Source organism: Aspergillus costaricaensis, assembly GCF_003184835.1.
Source record: "Aspergillus costaricaensis CBS 115574 unplaced genomic scaffold BO79scaffold_73, whole genome shotgun sequence".
Lineage (NCBI taxonomy): Eukaryota > Fungi > Ascomycota > Eurotiomycetes > Eurotiales > Aspergillaceae > Aspergillus > Aspergillus costaricensis.
The window spans coordinates 2,239-19,918 of record NW_020291873.1 but is presented as its reverse complement, the minus strand read 5'-3'; the positions used below and the strand labels follow the sequence as shown (position 1 = coordinate 19,918).

The 17,680-nt window shown below is 49.4% G+C and overlaps 4 protein-coding genes across 4 annotated transcripts in view; 3 read left to right on the top strand and 1 right to left on the bottom strand.

Annotated features, from left to right (window-relative positions):
- Positions 1–12: 12 nt before the first annotated feature.
- BO79DRAFT_260776 (uncharacterized protein) lies at positions 13–519 on the top strand (the record flags this gene model as incomplete). The annotated part of the gene is made up of 1 exon (XM_025686421.1): positions 13–519. A coding segment is annotated over one exon (507 nt), but the record flags the coding sequence as incomplete, so codon positions are not given.
- A 2,908-nt stretch (positions 520–3,427) lies between these two features.
- On the bottom strand, positions 3,428–5,632 carry BO79DRAFT_78145 (carnitine O-acetyltransferase CAT2). Its single transcript, XM_025689738.1, has 4 exons — positions 5,453–5,632; positions 5,340–5,385; positions 3,617–5,279; positions 3,428–3,567 (listed from the first exon to the last, which is right to left on the bottom strand). Exons 1-4 carry the CDS (start codon positions 5,540–5,542, stop codon positions 3,435–3,437), a joined length of 1,932 nt encoding a protein of 643 aa, XP_025533702.1. The 5' UTR covers positions 5,543–5,632; the 3' UTR covers positions 3,428–3,434.
- Positions 5,633–7,720: 2,088 nt separating this feature from the next.
- Positions 7,721–9,139, top strand: BO79DRAFT_205864 (uncharacterized protein). The gene is made up of 2 exons (XM_025681875.1): positions 7,721–8,040; positions 8,106–9,139. The coding sequence occupies exons 1-2, from the start codon at positions 7,844–7,846 to the stop codon at positions 9,091–9,093; spliced, it is 1,185 nt and encodes a 394-aa protein (XP_025533701.1). The 5' UTR covers positions 7,721–7,843; the 3' UTR covers positions 9,094–9,139.
- An 8,198-nt stretch (positions 9,140–17,337) lies between these two features.
- Positions 17,338–17,680, top strand: part of BO79DRAFT_117289 (ankyrin repeat domain-containing protein) — a gene marked incomplete at both ends in the record, with an annotated part of 1,699 nt that continues 1,356 nt past the window's right edge. Inside the window, 2 exon segments of the mRNA XM_025677935.1 lie at positions 17,338–17,451; positions 17,468–17,557. Coding sequence (XP_025533700.1) covers positions 17,338–17,451; positions 17,468–17,557 — 204 coding nt within the window.

The following is a 17,680-nucleotide window of genomic DNA, read 5'->3' as shown; positions in this document are numbered from 1 at the left end:
CTGCCCGTAGCCGACAGGATCTACAGTACAGGAAGCTCCCAGCATCTGACCCCTGACCGCGCCTCGCTTAACGAATATCACGAACTCAATGCCTCCAACTTCTACAAATACGGAACATCTGATGGGAGTGTTGGTGTTGCTAGATCTGCTGGCTACCAGACCCCGTTCCTATCTGCAAACAACGAACGCCTCGAGGTCAAGGTCAAAGCGTTCTACCAGCCGGACCTCGCCTACGGCCTCCTTTCGGCGGACCGCCTGTGCAAGGAATTCGGAATATACGCGAACACAAAGGACCTGACCCTACGCAGGGAGCAGGATGACAAAGTGGTAGGCCACCTGCAAGCATGCAAAAACGTGCTTTTCGTGCGTGCGGAGGATGCAGGGTTGGCCCTCGCTGTGGTGGACCCCCTGCTCCTGCACCGGCGATACGGTCATGCAGGAAGGTTGCCTCCGCTGCGAAAAATCAACAAATTGAACTCGAACACCGTGAGGACCTCCACTGCGAGGCGTGTTCCCTAGAGAAAGCGAAGCGTTTGGTATCCAGGGACCCTATCCTGAGGACTGCTGATCCTATCCAGCTGTGGCATGCTGATGTGTAGCAAGTAACCCTATTCAGGCATGGAGGATTTAAGTACTTCCTAATATTGGTTAATAATGTAACTTGTTTGGTGTGAACAGCCATGTTGAAGCAGAAGAATGATGCCTCTACGGAACTTATTTGAATCAATATTGGATATAAAAATATGGTTGGCTGCTACGTGGCAGTGTGGCACCTTGACAGGGGCCGCGAATTCAACCGCTTGAAAGAATAGGCAAATCACGAAGATTAAGAAATCTAAATTATAATATTGTCTCCTCGAACATCTGAAGCAAACAGCCTTGCTGAGTGCTATGATAGTTTACTCAACTAAATAAGTAGGATTACAATACTTGACTCTGGACTGCCTGCCAGCCTCTGACTATTCACTGTAAGGCTTGCCGTATAGATCCTGAACCGCCTGGTGCCCGCAGGAAGTGAGGTTAAATAAACATCTGTTTACCTATATTGGTTATATTACAACCTTCCGAATCCTGATGCCTCACTTAACTTTCTATGTGTTTTTAAATGCCGCTGCTACCAATATATACCTGCAGAGGATTAGATCATATCCAGGAAGATGTCCCCCCGCGCAGAAACTAGCTACTTTGTCAGATCCGACAGGGATCACGGCTATGTATATCTAGATTAGTATCCCAATTTGAACAAGGTGAAGAAATTGAGGGACGTGACTTTTTATGAGAATCGTACGTATAGAGATGACTGTAAAGATCCTGGTAGAGCAGCTGCCGCGCCTACCCCTAAGGGTCCGATCATGCCGGAGACGGGCACTTCGATCAATTTTGAAAACACGCTTTTGCATGAAGCAATTGCAAAGATCGATACCGCTAAGTACCTCGCTGAGGATCTCCCTGCGCAGCTCTGAACCACCTGCTACGAACACCTACGTAGTGGTTGACTGACCCGCCAACGCTCGTATAATCCCAGGCAAGTGGGCATTTGAACTGAAGATCAACACAGAAGGTATTGTCATACAATTTCATGCTCACTGGGTGGTCTGTAATAACGGTCAGATACCTGATATTAATTATACTGAATCCTTTGCTCCAGTAGTAAGCAAGATTATCCTTAAAATGTTCATGGTCAATATGGCCGTCGAGGGCCTCCATTAAGAGTAATGTAATATTATATCTGCCTGTCTACACACCCAGATAGAAGGCAAGAAAGTTTACATGAAATAGCCAATAGAGTTCCACGAGGGTCCCCCCGAACGGGTGTGCCTACTCAAAATGGCCTTTTTATGGACTTCAGCAGGCGGCGCACCTTTGGCACCACACCTTCAACAAAAAGTTGCAGGAAGTGGGCTTTAAACCCCTGCTAGAGAATCTGTATATTTATAGAAATAATAAGATATAGCTTATCATCTATATAGATGACTCCGCTGTTTCTGGTCCTGAACAGGCAGATCTAATCTCAGTAAAGCGCCACCTCAACGAAGCATTCGGACTCAAGGAACTAGGCGAACCGAAGGTCCTGCTTGGTTGCAATATTCTACGTGATTACGAGGCAGGCAGTATCTCGCTCGCGCAACCCACCTATGTGGAGGAGTGCCTCGCTGCTGCAGGAATGCAATCCTGCTCAGGCATTGCCATCCCCATGACACCCACCTACACAAAGGCGGATCGCACTTCGATGTCGACCGAAGGGGTTGATGTCAACGAATATCAGAGTCTTGTAGGCAGATTGAATTGATTAACCACCAAAACAAGACCCGATGCAACGTTTCCCCTTCAGAGGCGCATGCACGCCCCAACCACGGCGGATGCGAAGGCGTTGAAAGCCGTGTACAGATATCTACGCGATACTACCTCCTATGGGATCACGCTGGCGGCCCTATCACCTGGTCATCCAACAAACAGAGCGTTGTTGCACCCTCCTCTACCGTTGCAGAATACTGCGCGTACGATGATGCCCTGTATGTCAAGAAGTTGGCGCAGGCGTTTGACCTCAGGATATCGGATACCAGCAAGATACCCCTGTTCAGCGACGCTGCCAATTGGCTACGAATCCTTAACCACGGCACCTACACCCGATCCACCAGATGGCTAGATAACCGCTACTTATTCGTGGCAGACCTCATCAGATCGGATGTTATATTATTCCAACACATTGCAGGCGTTTGCAACCCTGCAGACGGCCTTACCAACCCGCTGGATCGGGAGAAGTTTCGTGCCTTCCGTAGCCTCCTAGTGATGACCCCATTGGCTACCCCTCCCGCTCAGCATCCTGGATAAGATGCTTAATATGCGGAAGATTGCCTATCTAGGGAACACCTACGGCTTCATTTAACACCTCTCTGCACGCTCCTTCACCTAGAGGGCCGTGTTGAGGCAACTGCTGGAGTAGGTGTAGTCATGTGCCTGGCGCTCAGGCCGCCCACAAACGACCTCTTGCTTTGTTTTGCTAGAGCATCTAGATAGCTACTAATTCAACTCACTCTGTTGCTGCAATTCGCGTTCGTTCGCTTGGTCTTTCGTTGTTTCGTTGCTTTGCTAGTAATTTCGCGCCTCAACATATCATAACACTGTCAGAGCACAGAATCACATGCAAGATTAGTGAGACATTATAGATCCATTCGATTTGTAGATACGGTAAAAAGGTGACGAGGAGGGAGGGATCAATATACTGGTATGCCAAGGAAATATCTCCGAGCTAATATGTTATGATTTCCGAATCATTCTATCGGCTGTTGCGGAAATATAGTATTACTGTGTTGTTTCAGATGTTTCTGGACATGAGTGGTTTATAATGTATCTATCTGCTCTCTATGAACGTGTATATCCTCAATTGTGGTCTGAAATAAAGTGTATCGCTGGTATATAGGTATCTATCTATCTTACATCTTGGCCTTCTCGCTCTGGGCAGCCAAGTCGGGCATCAGCATGTCTCTCATATCAGATGCCGCCTCGTTCAAATAGTAGCTCATGCGCTCTGCGCCAAGGCGCTTGCACACAATGTTGAAGTTCAAGCTAAACCACTAGTCAGCAACGATCAAGACTTATGGGTAGGGGAGCTTACCTGTTCTCGTTAATCATATAAGCGATGCCGAATCCGTCATCAATCACTTGACTCCATCCGTAGCCGTTGAAGAACTCCGAGCTCAGCTGGCTGGTTGATAGATACCACGAGCTACTGTACGCAAATGCGGGGTCTTCATAGAGAGCAGGCAGTTTCTCACCCTCACGCAGCAGCTTCTTCAGACCGAACAGGTGGCGGTCCACACCACGGCCATCGCTGGCTTCCGCCGTGTACTTCGTGTGGGCGGCCAGTGCTGAGCGGAGTAGACGGACAGCCTCCTCGCGGGGGACGGCAGGGTCGCTGATGGCCTTGCAGAAAGCAACGCTCTCATCCGACACCGTGCGGATGGTCTCTGTGCGGCCTTCCTGGAACTTGCGGGTCGAGGCAGACTCGTAAGTCGGGCGGTTCTTGCCGTACATCTTGAAATAAGCGAGCTGAATGATCATCTGCACGTACGCATCCGGACTGCACTTGAACTTCTTAATGAGACCCTTGCCGTAGCCCTGGTAGGCCTGGACCCGGAGCTCGTGCGATGAGATCTGCTGGCGGTGCTCCTTGTTGGCGGCATCAATGGCCTCCAGCACAGGGCCGTCCAGGTGGAAGGTGATGGGACGAGGGTCGGGCAGGTCGGACCGCACCGGCTGCTCGGAGAGGTCGATCTTGTGGTTGAAGATGAGGTTGTTCAAGTGGTCGTTCAGGCGGTGGGTGGGGCTGCCGTCCATCATGCTGTGCTCGCCCATGAACCCAGCGGTGCCATTGTCATTGATGATGAACTGCAGCGGCTTGTCGAACCAGCGGTTGGTACCATCTCCGTGCCAATACTGGTGAGCACGCTCCTCCAGTGTGACGGGAGTGGCATTATCCAGACAGACAAGGAACCCGCTCGACTCGATGTCCCGCAATGCCTGCTCATTGGCCGGGTGCGCAGCCAGCAGCTTCTTCCGTGCGTCGGCCCACAGGTCACGGTTAGCGACGGTCAAGACGCCGACCGCCGGAGCGGGCTGGGCAACCTCGTAGATGCGCTCAATCTGGCGCTGCAGCTCAGAGTTGTTCAGGAGCTTGCCGTTGACGGTCAAAGGTACCTTGAAAAATTGGTTCTTGCGCACGACCACAATGTGCTCGTTGTCCTGAGCCGGGAACTTCTGGGGGTAATCGACACTGTCACCGGGGATACGGCAGCAGTTGAACATGTACTGGTAGGTGCTCATAGCCATGGGCTGGCCGCGCATGTATTCAGGCTCCAAGGAGCCATCGTCCACCTGGCGCTTGAATTCGAGAGCGGCGGTAGCAACCGAGGCGGCGCGCTTGGCGGGGTCCCGCCGGGCGCGATCGTCGCGGTAGGAGTAGAAGTACGAAACGTAGGGGATGACAGGGTCCCGGTAGCCCAGGTATGCGGCGTGATTCCACCATTCAAGAAGCCAGTTCTTCACCTTGGGGTCGGCGGCGCGGGCGAGCAACCTTTCCTGCAGGGGCTCACCCTCACCACCCGGGCGAACAAAGGCGTCGACGGCCTCCTTGGTGCGCTCATATTCGGCCTCGGAGACCAGCGCGTGGACGGACTTGAGGTAGCGACGGCCCGTTTCTTCCAGAGAGGGTACCGGCAGGCGGGGGAGGGAGTCTTCGAATCTGAGCATATTGCCTTTGGAGAGATCTTCTTTGTAGCCTATCCATCCACAACGTGTCAATAGCGGATCTCGAACCGAGTTCGCATGTGATTGCTTACCCTCAGGGACCGAAGATGCTTTGCGACGGGGTGCCATTATGGGTGTCTAAGCGGTAGAAATCACAATTAGCCGATACTATTCACGAATTCTGGTGGTATGGGAACAGGCTTACGACGGCAGATCTGGCGAGGAGCGAGTTGGCGGGGGAGAGACGGGTCCGGGGGAGAGTGGAGAGACGGGTTCTGCTCGAAGCCGCGAACATGCCTCGCGGTTGTGAAGGGATGGGGGGAAAAGATGAGAAAGAGAAGAAGAGTTAGAGATGGCTAAGCAAAGGGTATAAAGTAGAGGAGAGGAGCGTGAGCTAAAAAAGTAGCAGGGAGAAAGGCCACATGAGATAAGAGAGCGAGTTGAAGATCAAGAGAAGGAAAGATACCTCGGCTGGATGGAAGCCAGGATCAGCCGACTGCTGGATGGTCACGTATTGTCATGGCTGAGGTGGATCTTTCCCGTTGGCTCCGCTGATTGGTGGGGATGTTGCGTATGTGACGGTAATATGGGTAATGTGGTCAACCGGATCGCCGAGGAACTTACTTTGGGCCGGTGGGGACGGAGTTGCCCCAATTTCAAGCCATCACGATAATGCCTCTGAAGTCTTCACAGTTGATGCTTTGGGTCTGGCACCGGCCCCATGGGGTACCGAACGGTTTTGATATTTCCATTAGAGCTGTACAGCTGCAAGCATGATTTGCGGCTACGACAGCATTTTCTAGGCTGTATTGTCTCTCCCTTTAGCCACGGATCCCGCAACAGCTCCGTTGCCGTCTTTCTTTCTATCTTGAATTACCCCTCCCATGAGATGTAAGAAAGCCTTTGTGTTGTTCTTCTCAAGGGATTTCTCCGACGATTTAAATTCTCCGGTATGCGAGATGGTGATGTCTTGCTTTCACTATCTTACAGGGTTTGTTCAGTCTGATTCCAATCGTTTTCGAGATACTAGGACAACATATCTTTCAGTCAAGAACTCGTTGCTTCGCTTTCCCCATTACAAAGGATTCAACGGCGGATGACCCCGAAGACCAATGACCCCAGCCAGATCCGCATGAGTCGAGTACCAAAGTATGGAGTGTTGTTCGTACCTAGCCGTATCCGGGATGGGATAGATTGGCTTGACTTATGTGCTGATGTATTCTGACTCTCTGGGTATGAGATTCATCGCAGGAATAGACCTTGAGAGTCACATAGTGATGAAATCAGCATATCACTCAGCCACAGTCCGCAGGTTGGTTGTGTGAAGCAGGAAGGACAGACTGGAGATGAGATCCTGGGCTAGCCAAGCAATAGATGAGGATCCAAATTCTATTTTCCCGATGACCTGACACTTAAGAGAGCGGAGATGTCAATGATGTTAATAGGTTAGTAGTGGCCATTCCTGTAGGAGTTGAAGTGCTCTTCTTCGAAGCTAATCCGGTAGTTGGAAAGCACCGAGGTGTTTGAGAGAGCTCTGCGAGAATAGAGTAGACAGATGCTCGGACCCACTTGAGCAGGGAAGCCATGAATGCACATACAACATCGGCGGTAAGTGGTAGTCTAACAGCTACCTCAGGGTATTCGCCGTCACCCAAAGGGTGAATGGATGGATGTTTTGTTTCCAGTATCAGGATTACTAGCGGTAAGGGAACACATTCAATCAGGGCGGTACAGGCTAGTAAGATTATGAATTGCCCCGGACTCGACGACAGCCAGCCTCGGTCCGTTCGAGGAACAGCGGCAACAACCTACCGGGCAGTTTCGAAACCAAGTTCCTGTGAATGTCCTATGGCAGGGAAATCTAGTCGGAAGCTTAACTGGAACTTAGTCAAATGTCATCTTCGGAGACACGCTATTATAAGACGCCGCAACTCAGCCGGGGCAATCGATGGTCCAGCCGCAAGGAGAGCGAAATGCGGGGGAGTTGCTGGACGTAGGAGGTGAATCCCTCGGTCGGGGACACTCGGTCACCAGAACTGACCAGACCGGACTACTACTGACCCTTTCCATCGGCATCTCCACTTGAGACAACGGTCCCATGACTAGCAGGATTGTATTGCGCCGTTGCGTCATTGGCACACATAAGTCTGGTGGATAACGCACAGTAGACTATTTTCTGTGAAGCTGAATGCACCATGTGGTCTTGAAAGATACAGAAGTTTGGTCCTTTGAGTTGTCAGTGCTTTCACCGCTCTGCATACCGCATCCTAAATAGGATGCTCTACATGATGCTGTACGGACCCAGGCCTCTGGTCATCGTTCAACATATATTCTCTCATTGATCTTGATACAGCGATTCAATCAGACTGTATACCCACTTCGCCGGCAATCAACATCAAAAAGTGACATTTGCCCGATCCCCTACTGAAGATATCGAAACGACTCGGCCCAGTCTCAAACGGTCCTGTCAAGCACGTGACAGGAGCGAGGTAATGCCGGCATCCACCGCTTTGGGGAAGAAACCAGTGCTCACTGCGGGAATACTAATCATACTGATAATTATCCCGGCCACTAGTGAGAGTTCTCTTGTTTCAAAATGTCTCTTTCCAAGAACGTCATCCGGTCGGGCCGCATAACCCAGCAACCGCTATTTCGATGCAGCATATCCCGTCAGAAGGTCCAGCGATCGCAAGAACGCTGTTTCAGCCAATCTCGCGCTGTCGCCGCCCCAGTGACCGGAGCAAGTGAAGCTGAAGTGCAAGCAGCACTGAAATACTGCTCGAATCTTCTTCTGTAAAGTCTTTTCGATTACCCATCTTGGCTGGCGACCTATCTAATACAGTCTATGTTCATGCCAGACAATATGACCGTCCCTCCTATACCCTCAGTACCTTCATCCCCCGAACGGCGCAAACCTTTTACATCGCTCTTCGAGCTCTTAATGTCTCTCTTTCCCTAATCCCTGATACCACCTCATCCCACACGATCGGGCTTATGCGCCTTCAATTCTGGCGCGATGCAATGGCCAAAACACTATCCGGGTCCCCCCCGAAAGAACCTATTGCCATTCTCCTCGCCTCCGCCATCTCAGACCTCACCGAACGAACGCAAGGTCGGGCGCGAATTAGCAAAGGCTGGCTGAATAGAATGATCAATGCCCGCGAGCAGACTCTTACCAACGACCCGTACCCTGATATCGCTGCCCTCGAATCCTATGCGGAAAGCACCTATTCGACCTTGCTCTACTTGACACTCTCAGCACTGCCCATGACATCCGTAACGGCGGACCATGTGGCATCGCATATTGGAAAGGCAGCCGGTATCACAGCTGTACTCCGTGGTTTGCCACTGGTGGCATTCCCGGGCGCATCGACTCAGCGTCCTGACCAGGCTGGTACGACAATGGCCGGAGGAGCAAAGCAGGGAGCCGTAATGCTGCCATTGGATGTAATGGCGCAGGCTGGGGTAAAAGAAGAAGAGGTGTTCCGCCTGGGCAGTGAGGCGCCAGGATTACGGGATGCTGTTTTCACGGTTGCCACTCGGGCCAGCGATCACCTGATTACCGTGCAGCAGATGTTGAGCAATATTCGTGCTGGGCAGGATGCAGGGCATGAGTTTGAGCACGGCCATGAAAAGGATCATCAGTATGATTTCCAATCCCAGAATGAGACCCCACTACAGGAGGTCAATCGTGCATTTGGTGTGTTTATGCCGGCCGTTGGAACGCGGCTGTGGCTGGATAGACTAGAGAGTCACGATTTCGATATCTTCCAGCCTGAACTTCTCCGTTCGGATTGGAAGCTCCCTTGGAAGGCTTATATGGCTTTTACACAGAAGACCTTCTAATGATCTGTGATCTTGGAGGTTTGAATGTTTGACTTGTGTATGATATGATAGATGTTTAATAGTATGTGCACCAGGCTAGGATCTGGTCCGCTATATATAGTATGGCAAGGATCTTGCCATACTTTACCGTAACACAAGAGTTATTCCACGAGGCTGGAGCCGAATTTGAACACTAACTTTTATCTTCTTGTCGACATGCGATTATAAGGCTCTCTGCCCCCTTCTATCAGCGCGGGTGGCTTCTTATGGAAATTGCACTCAAGATTGGGAACTCATGGCCTTCACAGTGTAACGTCCAATCCATTAAGACATAAAGGGTAACGTAACTCCCGGCCGCATCGGCCACCCAGTACACCGCCCTAGAATCATTGTACTACTCATTGCTAATTCACTGCTTTTGATAAAAAGAGTGGTTGCATGTAGGAACGTGTTGGGCTTTCTAGGGCGGTGTACTGGGTGGCCGGCGCGGGCGGGTGGCCGATGCGGCCGGGAGTTACGTTCACGTTTATTAACGTTAACTAACCAGTTGCCTGTATTGTACTGCTATGTCACTAAGAAATCGAAAGTTCCAGAATTATACAGTGCTGGTAACATACAAAACATCATCATAACTGCCAAGGTGCTAAAGATCTACAAGTGGGGTTTCTAAGCAATTAAAGAGTGTTTGGGGCGGAAGCCGATTTCGAATGTCTCGGTATCATGTATTATTTAATTTCTCGCTGAAATTTGAGTCCAGCATTAGATTCATAGCTCTGTCATCTACGAGGCTTCGAGTCACCAGGTAGGGGAAATATCCCGTGTTCTGCCAGAATAACCCTCTCTCGTCAATCCTACAAGCCGGAAGGCTTGCTAGTTCACCTAGCCTGGGTTACATGCTATCCCATTAACGCATGCCTTCAACCCACCAGAATTAATGCCTATACCAAAGTGCGATCTGGCCTTCACCATCACCCAATAACAAAATTGCCGCAGCTTCAACCGTATTCATTGTGTGTAGAGCCGAGAGATTTTAACCATACACGACTTGGAGGCAACATGCTGGCTGCAATTAGCTGGGAGCCCTCAATCCCAGCACTCCCTGACCGAGGGTCAATACGTCAGTTACAGAGTACGAGCCTTTAGGATAAGAAACTTTCATTTCAGCGTTCCTTCAGTGCGCAAGGCCGTCTCACTGAGAGGACATACAAGAATCCGCGAAGGTCGCAGTGTTACCATTCAATTTTCTCATCAGCTGCACAACTCCCCTATCACTTGATCCCATTCCCACACCACATCCTGTGTCCCAATCCCTGCCTGCCTACACATCCCTCCTTCACACTGGTCCCATTCCATCCTTCACTCCCAGCTCCAAATATTCAGAGTCAACCCTGCCCAAAGATCCCGATATCCCCGTTTCTTGCAATATGTTGTCTGCATTTCACTTTGCAAACTTAAGGCCATAGGCTTTCCCTCCTCTCACACAAATCCCTTATCCTACACAATCTGCTCCTCCCACAACGATTCCCTCATCACAAGCAACATCCGCCTTCCGACTTTCTCCGTTCATACAGTCCATATAACAAGTCTTCTATCTTCAAGCATTGTAACAAAGCCAGGCCACAAACTTTACCATTGCCCAAGCATCCACTCCCACCACAGCCGCCTGGAAATGCTTGCGTAGGTGTAAGTGCACAAGACCCCTCATACACATTCTCTAGCTCCAAACTTCCACCACGGCAGTCTCCTGTACCATCATCCGGCACTTTGCCTGATACGCGACACCCAGAGAAGCCTGAACAATCTGCAGGGGATCATGAAAGTAACGTGTCAGATTCAGTCACATTATGGGATAATCAAAAACCATGAATAGTCTGACTGACGCGCCCGCCCTTCAAGTCATCGCCTCATCACCCAGCACGCTCAATTCGGAGCACAGCCGGCCGTTGTCTAATATATACAATGACATTCCAATTAACCCGGTTATCCTCGCCGACGACGGACCATGGATGATTGGAGAGTTGCAGTCCATACACCCAGATTGAAAATAGTTATTTCATTAGATCAGAGACGAGTTTTCTGTACCCCGAACTCCCTCCCCCCCCGGGTCACTCTGTACAACACATCTGTTTACCACTCAGACTCAAACACGGAGGCCGAAAAGCAGGATAGCAATCTGCAATCAGTTAGCTTACACGGCCAAAGCTATACGCGAACACCATGTAACAATAGCAAAGCCAATATTTCGCCGCATAATAGCCCGCCGGAACCCTTAACCAGTAGTCAACGGTTGAAACTACGCAAGCGGAAATCACAACCGACCGGTAAACAGCCGTCAAAGCGAGCTCGACATCCTATATCCAGTCCGGAGGAAGATACATCGTCTTCAGCACTTTATACTCATTATTTATCTGCATCCGCCGACGAACAGCTGCAATTCCTCAGTTGGCTGTTTCAAGGCGCAGCAAGACGCACCTTTCTTGAATTGGGTACAGAAATATCAATGAATATAGGAGAGAAACCAGCAGGTGAGGTTGATCATCCACCTAGTCTCCTTAAACACTGTGGAACCTTCACGAGAGACAGGGAATGGTCCTCTGAAGAGGTGGCTTTCCTGCCTAAATCGAGGGCTTGGCTCCACGGGGCATTCGCCTAGGGCACCCCGAGTCCCCTTTCCCATCTATATACCTGTTGAACCTCGGTGCTCTGCTTCATCTAGTTCATTTTGCTGTACAGCTCCAAATTGCCCAAGGAGCCCTGTTTGTAGCATGAATTTGGCCGCCCCGCATTGCCAGCCCGGCTGGTAACGTATCAACTGACCAAAGAGTCGGTGAGAGTGATTTTGTGGGTGACGATCCGGGCGGCTCATGAGATGAGGATTTGGTGAGCAGTGAGCGTCTAGAGCACAGGCTAATGGTGAGTACTACGGTGCGGGTTCCGGATGCAGAGCACGCCTGCGGGGATATAATTATTGTCAACCGCAGCGAATCTCGGTGCTTATGGAGAATCATTTAACGGACTCCAAGTCTTCAACATCTCGGATAAGGCCCACCTGCTTCGGCTCACTCACGCGTCAGGCATCCCATGACCCCAAAACACGTACTTTCTCACCGCAACACCCATCATGCAACGACCCGAACAACCTCGTCTGGATTCCCGCACATTTTTCTACAAACATGTCCCAATCGTTCACCTATCTAGACTGGCACCACTGCAACTAGCGATATATGGGTTTTATCGCGATTCTGACGAGAGTTCTCCGACGTCGTACTGTAAAATATTCCACGTGCGGAACTGCGCCTTCTAATTAGCAACGAGCGTCGGTGTCAGAAAAGCTGAAGCAACTATCTCAACATGTGATGGTGTAATTGTCGCTGAGCTGGTGTGTCGGAGCGGCCATTTTTGGTATTGTGAGTGCCAGGATGAGCCGCAGCTTATTGGCCGCTTCGGCCCACCCGGAGGGGATCCCGCAGCCAATGAAAGCTGCTTTTTATACAGTCTAACTGAGTGTCTGCCAGGTGCTGATAAGAGGGTTAAAACCAGACTGGCTATCTTGATGAAGATTCTGGTCTACAAAGTAAAACCGAACGTCTATTGATAGGGGGAAGCTTAGGAGATTAAGCATATCTGGCTCTTGCACTGTACTAGTGCAGAGAAATGCGGTGGGGGACTGTCGGAATAAAGCCGTCACTCCAAGGTCAACCCAAAAAGTTTTTCGCCTTGCGTGTGATGGAAGGGGTAAGTCATTGGGCGGAAACAACTGCTGCTAGCAGGGCTGATCTCATCAGTCTTGCATGGTGTTGGAAGAGGCATTGCCATCCGACTCCACGGTTGGTGCTGCTCTACTAGGGATGGTGTAATTTCATTTTTGGGAAGCCATTACAGTAATTCTGTAATTTCACTCGGTTGAACCATTACAATTTCAATTTATCACGTGATTTTAGTGGATACCATAACTGACCAATTATATTATTAATTTCAACTAGTTTAATTAATTAGATTACCAGGATCCTGATCCCTTGGTAGTCTAAGAAAACTAGAGATTTCTTATTATTTTATACTGTAAATATATATATGTGATAGAATAACCCAGCTGTCGGGGCCTTGGGCATCGTAATGACGTATTAGAAGCGATCATGAGAGTCGTGAGGTCATCGATAGTGGTTCTACACCCTCTCGACACCTAAAAGGTGTCGATTCCTCTGCAGGAGACTACTGATCCCTCAAGGATCAGTCTATCCCGTGGATATAGGCTACCTTTGTCATTATTAGACGAATCCATTGCGTTTGGTGGTTAATTCCTTACCTAGTCGACAGGCCTCCTACCCTGACAAGTAGATCCTATCACAATATATATTAATCTTTTAAACACCGAATTCGAAAACACTGCTACATATATAAGAATATATAAATTTTAATAATTTTGCTCAAGATTAGTTTATTTAAACTAATTTTAAAGAGGAAACTAGCATCTATTTAATTTAAAAATATTTTTAAATAAACTAGATCCTGCCTGCCTTACCTGCCTGTGTATATACTTAGTAACTTCTATTATATTATTTAGCCAACTGGTTAATATACCTGCTTACCTACGATTTTAGCTAAATTATGGCGCTAAACCTATACAAATTTAGTGTGATTTAATCCTTACAACAGCCAAACCCATTACATGAAATTTGACCAAAAATTGGGTGTATTACATGAAATTGTAATTACAATCCACCATCCCTACTTGCCACATTACGGTCCCCCTCTTGCAGGTCGCCCCCTCTCGTGGGGCAGCCTCATTTTCCGAGGAAGAAAGAGCACGGACCGCTTTCCAGCCGCAGCTGAGTTACCTTGAGCATGAGGTAGATCTCGCCAGCTCCATGTATGAAGTAGGATTTGGCCAAATCGACGATCCCGGAAAGGATGAGGCCGACCGGCTGGCAATGGAAGCGCTAGGCCCGAAGAAAATGCACCCCTTTCAGGCCCTTCTCTCGCGAGAAAAGGGCTTCGTCCGGAAGAAGTATTTTATTCGAGTGGAAGGAAGAATGAATACAGTCTACAAAGAGAAGGGCACCTCCGCCAGATCGACAAACTCCTGCCGGCAATCCGTACCCGAATGACTGTACAGATCGCTCCCACAGAACCGAGCATTTCTGCTTGCACAACTTCGGACGGGTCACTCTTGGCTGGCAACGTACCGGAAGAAAACATGGTTTCCAGGACGATGACCGGTGTATCTGTGGAGCTCGCGAGACGGTAGTCCCCGTACTGGTGGACTGCCCGAAACTCAGACCGGCGACAACAATTGCGGAGGCAGATTAGAGCTGTGTTGAACAGCATTTCAGGCATGCTAGTAGAGCAACAAGGTAAGGAAGGTAAGGCACAAGACTCTGAACAAGACCACAGGACCGTCAGGGCTGTACTGGACTTTGCAGAAGCGTCCCAGAGGTTTCGAAGCCCTGCTCCACGGGGGCCGCAGAACAGAACACCAGGCAACTAGGCCAATATAGGCCTTGACGAGACACCCAATCAAAGTAATGGTTCAATGTATGTAAGGAATACGTAGGGAGAGGTAGATAAGGTAGTTCTGCATATCGCCTTTATTTACAAGAGGTCAGAGTATGAATACACACCTTGTACACCCAACACTACAGATATAAATAATTATCCATAGTTAACTGCCTCAAAACCGCTCGATAGTGGTAGGGCAGTTCCCGCATAGCCATCGATTATGTTAGGCTGGGATGTACACGTATGAAGACAAAAGCCTAATTACGGACTACTGCAATGATTGACATCGCGGAAATCTCGGTCTTCCAATCATGTGGCAGGTCGGGCAGTGGCTGGCTAGAAACAAGCTGGTACATCCTTGTCGTTCAGCCCCGCTCAATCATCAGGCATGAAAGATAAAATGCATACTTGCCCGTCACTCAAGTTGTGTCACCCACAGCTTATTTCGTTACCCTCAATCAGAACAGCGATCAGAATGATGTCCCGCGGGGAAAAGAGCAGAAAGAAGTGGAGGGATTGCCTGCCGTGGCGTCGACGATCTAACAGAAAAAGCGACAAGCTCACTGCGGACGATCAGTCTAGGACAGGCTCAGAAAGAACCAATGGATACTGTGCCCCTCCCCACTCCTCCACCATAGAGAAAGTGTTCGATCCTTGGCTGGAGGCGCAGCAGCTTCTCAGAAAAGACGAGACCCTGGACAAAATATGGGTGGAGTCAATTCATATTCTCAACTCCAGACTGGGATTGAAGTCCGAAAATGATGGGAACGCCATCCGTGTGAATGATCTCCGCACCTTCCTTAATGTGACGACTGAGCGGCTTGATGACAAAAAATGGACCATCCAAGACAATATCGCCCACGATGACAAGCGGAGAAAATTGACCAAGGTGTGTCAGAATATTCTTTGCGTCAAGGACATTGTCAATGCGGCTGCAGCCGCCAGTCCTCCCGCTGCCATAGCATGTGCCGGTGTTACGGCCGGACTCTTGGTTAGTCCCTCTATCCATATTCTGTCAGCTCTGCTAACTTTCCAGCAGCTATTTATACAGGCTATGGAACAACATGAGAGCGTTCTACGGGGCTTAGACTCTATCTCCTCCTTGTTACCACGACTCCAAGTGATCGAACAACATTTCCTGCCCCGTCAGACTGGCCTAGGTGTCGAACTGAGAAGATCACTCGAGAGTGACATGAGAAATCTATGTGCCAAAGTCCTTGAATTTCAGTCTCGGGCTGTTTGCTATCTTGGTAAACCAACAGCAAGACAGCTTCTGAAATCCTTGTCAAAGCACGACGGGTGGGACGGAATACTTGGAGATATCGAACAATACGACACTCGTGTTAAGGACATCATTTCCTCGGCGCGTGTCTTAGAGATCGATAGCCAATTGAACGCTCTCCAGGACAAGCTACAACAGATACAGGTATGGCAAACTGTGTCTGAGAAGGATAAAAAGCGAGTCAATCTCTTCCAGCAGTTGTATACCTGCCCATACAAGGATCGCAAAGATATAAATGGCAAGCGTGTGCCAGGAACTTGTGAATGGTTCACGAATCATCCTCAGTTCACCAGGTGGAATGAAAATGTGAATTCTGGACTTCTCTGGGTGTCTGCAGAGCCAGGCTGCGGGAAGTCAGTCCTCACGAGATACTTGGCTGACGAATATTTGCCTAGCGGAACAAGAACCATCTGTTACTTCTTCTTCAAAGACGGTTATCAAGATCAAACGTGAGCCATAAATGCACTTGCTTCCATTCTCCGCCAACTCTTACTCGCCCAACCACATCTTGTCCAAGATTCGCTCTTGGATAAGTCAGAGACCAGCGGGAAGCAGCTCGTCGAATCCTTCAATGAACTGTGGAATATGTTTCTCTACGTGACTGCAGATGTTAACGCCGGCGAAGTAATCATCCTGCTCGATGCCATGGACGAGTGCTTTGAAGATGACCGGACAACTCTGATTCAAGCGATAGAGCGCCTATTCCTTAACAACCCTGGCAAGTGCAACCTAAAATTTCTGATGACAAGTCGCCCATATGAACAAATCCGGCTCGATTTCTTCAAGCTGGAGAAATCTCTACCTACAATTCGTTTGAGCGGCGAGAATGAGGAGAACATTGAGAAGATCTCTAGTGAGATTGACTTGGTCATTACAGAAAGGGTTCGAGACTTAGGCAACAAATTTGACCTGACAGAAAATGAGCGCGATTCCATCATCGAGCAGCTCACCTCGGTTAATAATCGGACATATTTATGGGTCAGTCTTACGTTCAATGTCCTAGAAAGAATGCCAGGACTCACTGAAGGGGATGTGGACCACGTGGTCCATGATATTCCCAAAGATATCGATGCTGCTTACACCAAGATGTTGGATCGAAGTTCAGATCATGGCGCGGCCAGAAAGTTGCTCCATATTGTAACTGCAGCGGAGCGTCCATTGACATTGGAAGAGATAACCTTGTCTTTGGCAGTCAAGACAGCAGAGCAATCGATCGACGACATCAAAAAGGAAATACCGGCTAATGAAGACACCGAGACGACCTTGACAAGACAAAAGACCAGGATCAGAGAACTGTGCGGCCTGTTCTTGGTTGTGATAGATCAGAAGGTATATCTTTTCCATCAGACCGCAAGGGAGTTCTTAATTCAGAAACCGGCCGGTGGTGATACTGGGGCAGGTAGTTGGAAGCACAGCCTGTCTCCAGAAAAATCGCACTATGTCCTGGCGGAGATATGCACACTGTACTTGAGCCGAATGTATGATACCCTCCCTGGGCTTATGGACTATGCAGCACAATTCTGGGCGGTTCACTTTCAGAGAGCTGCTGTCTCAAGAGAAGATCCAATCGCGAAACGTGGACGCATGCTTTGTCGACAAGGGTCAGTAGTATGTAAGAAGTGGGCTGCAATTTACAAACGCACCAGATACGAGTTTCCCGATTCCAATGACACACTTATGGCGTCCTATCTAGGGCTCACAGCTATTGTCGAGACACTTCTTGATACTGGAAGGATAGATGTGGAGTCTAAGGACTCAGAGTATGGTCAAACTCCTCTCTCCTGGGCCGCACGGAATGGCCATGAGGGGGTTATCCAGCTACTTCTTGAC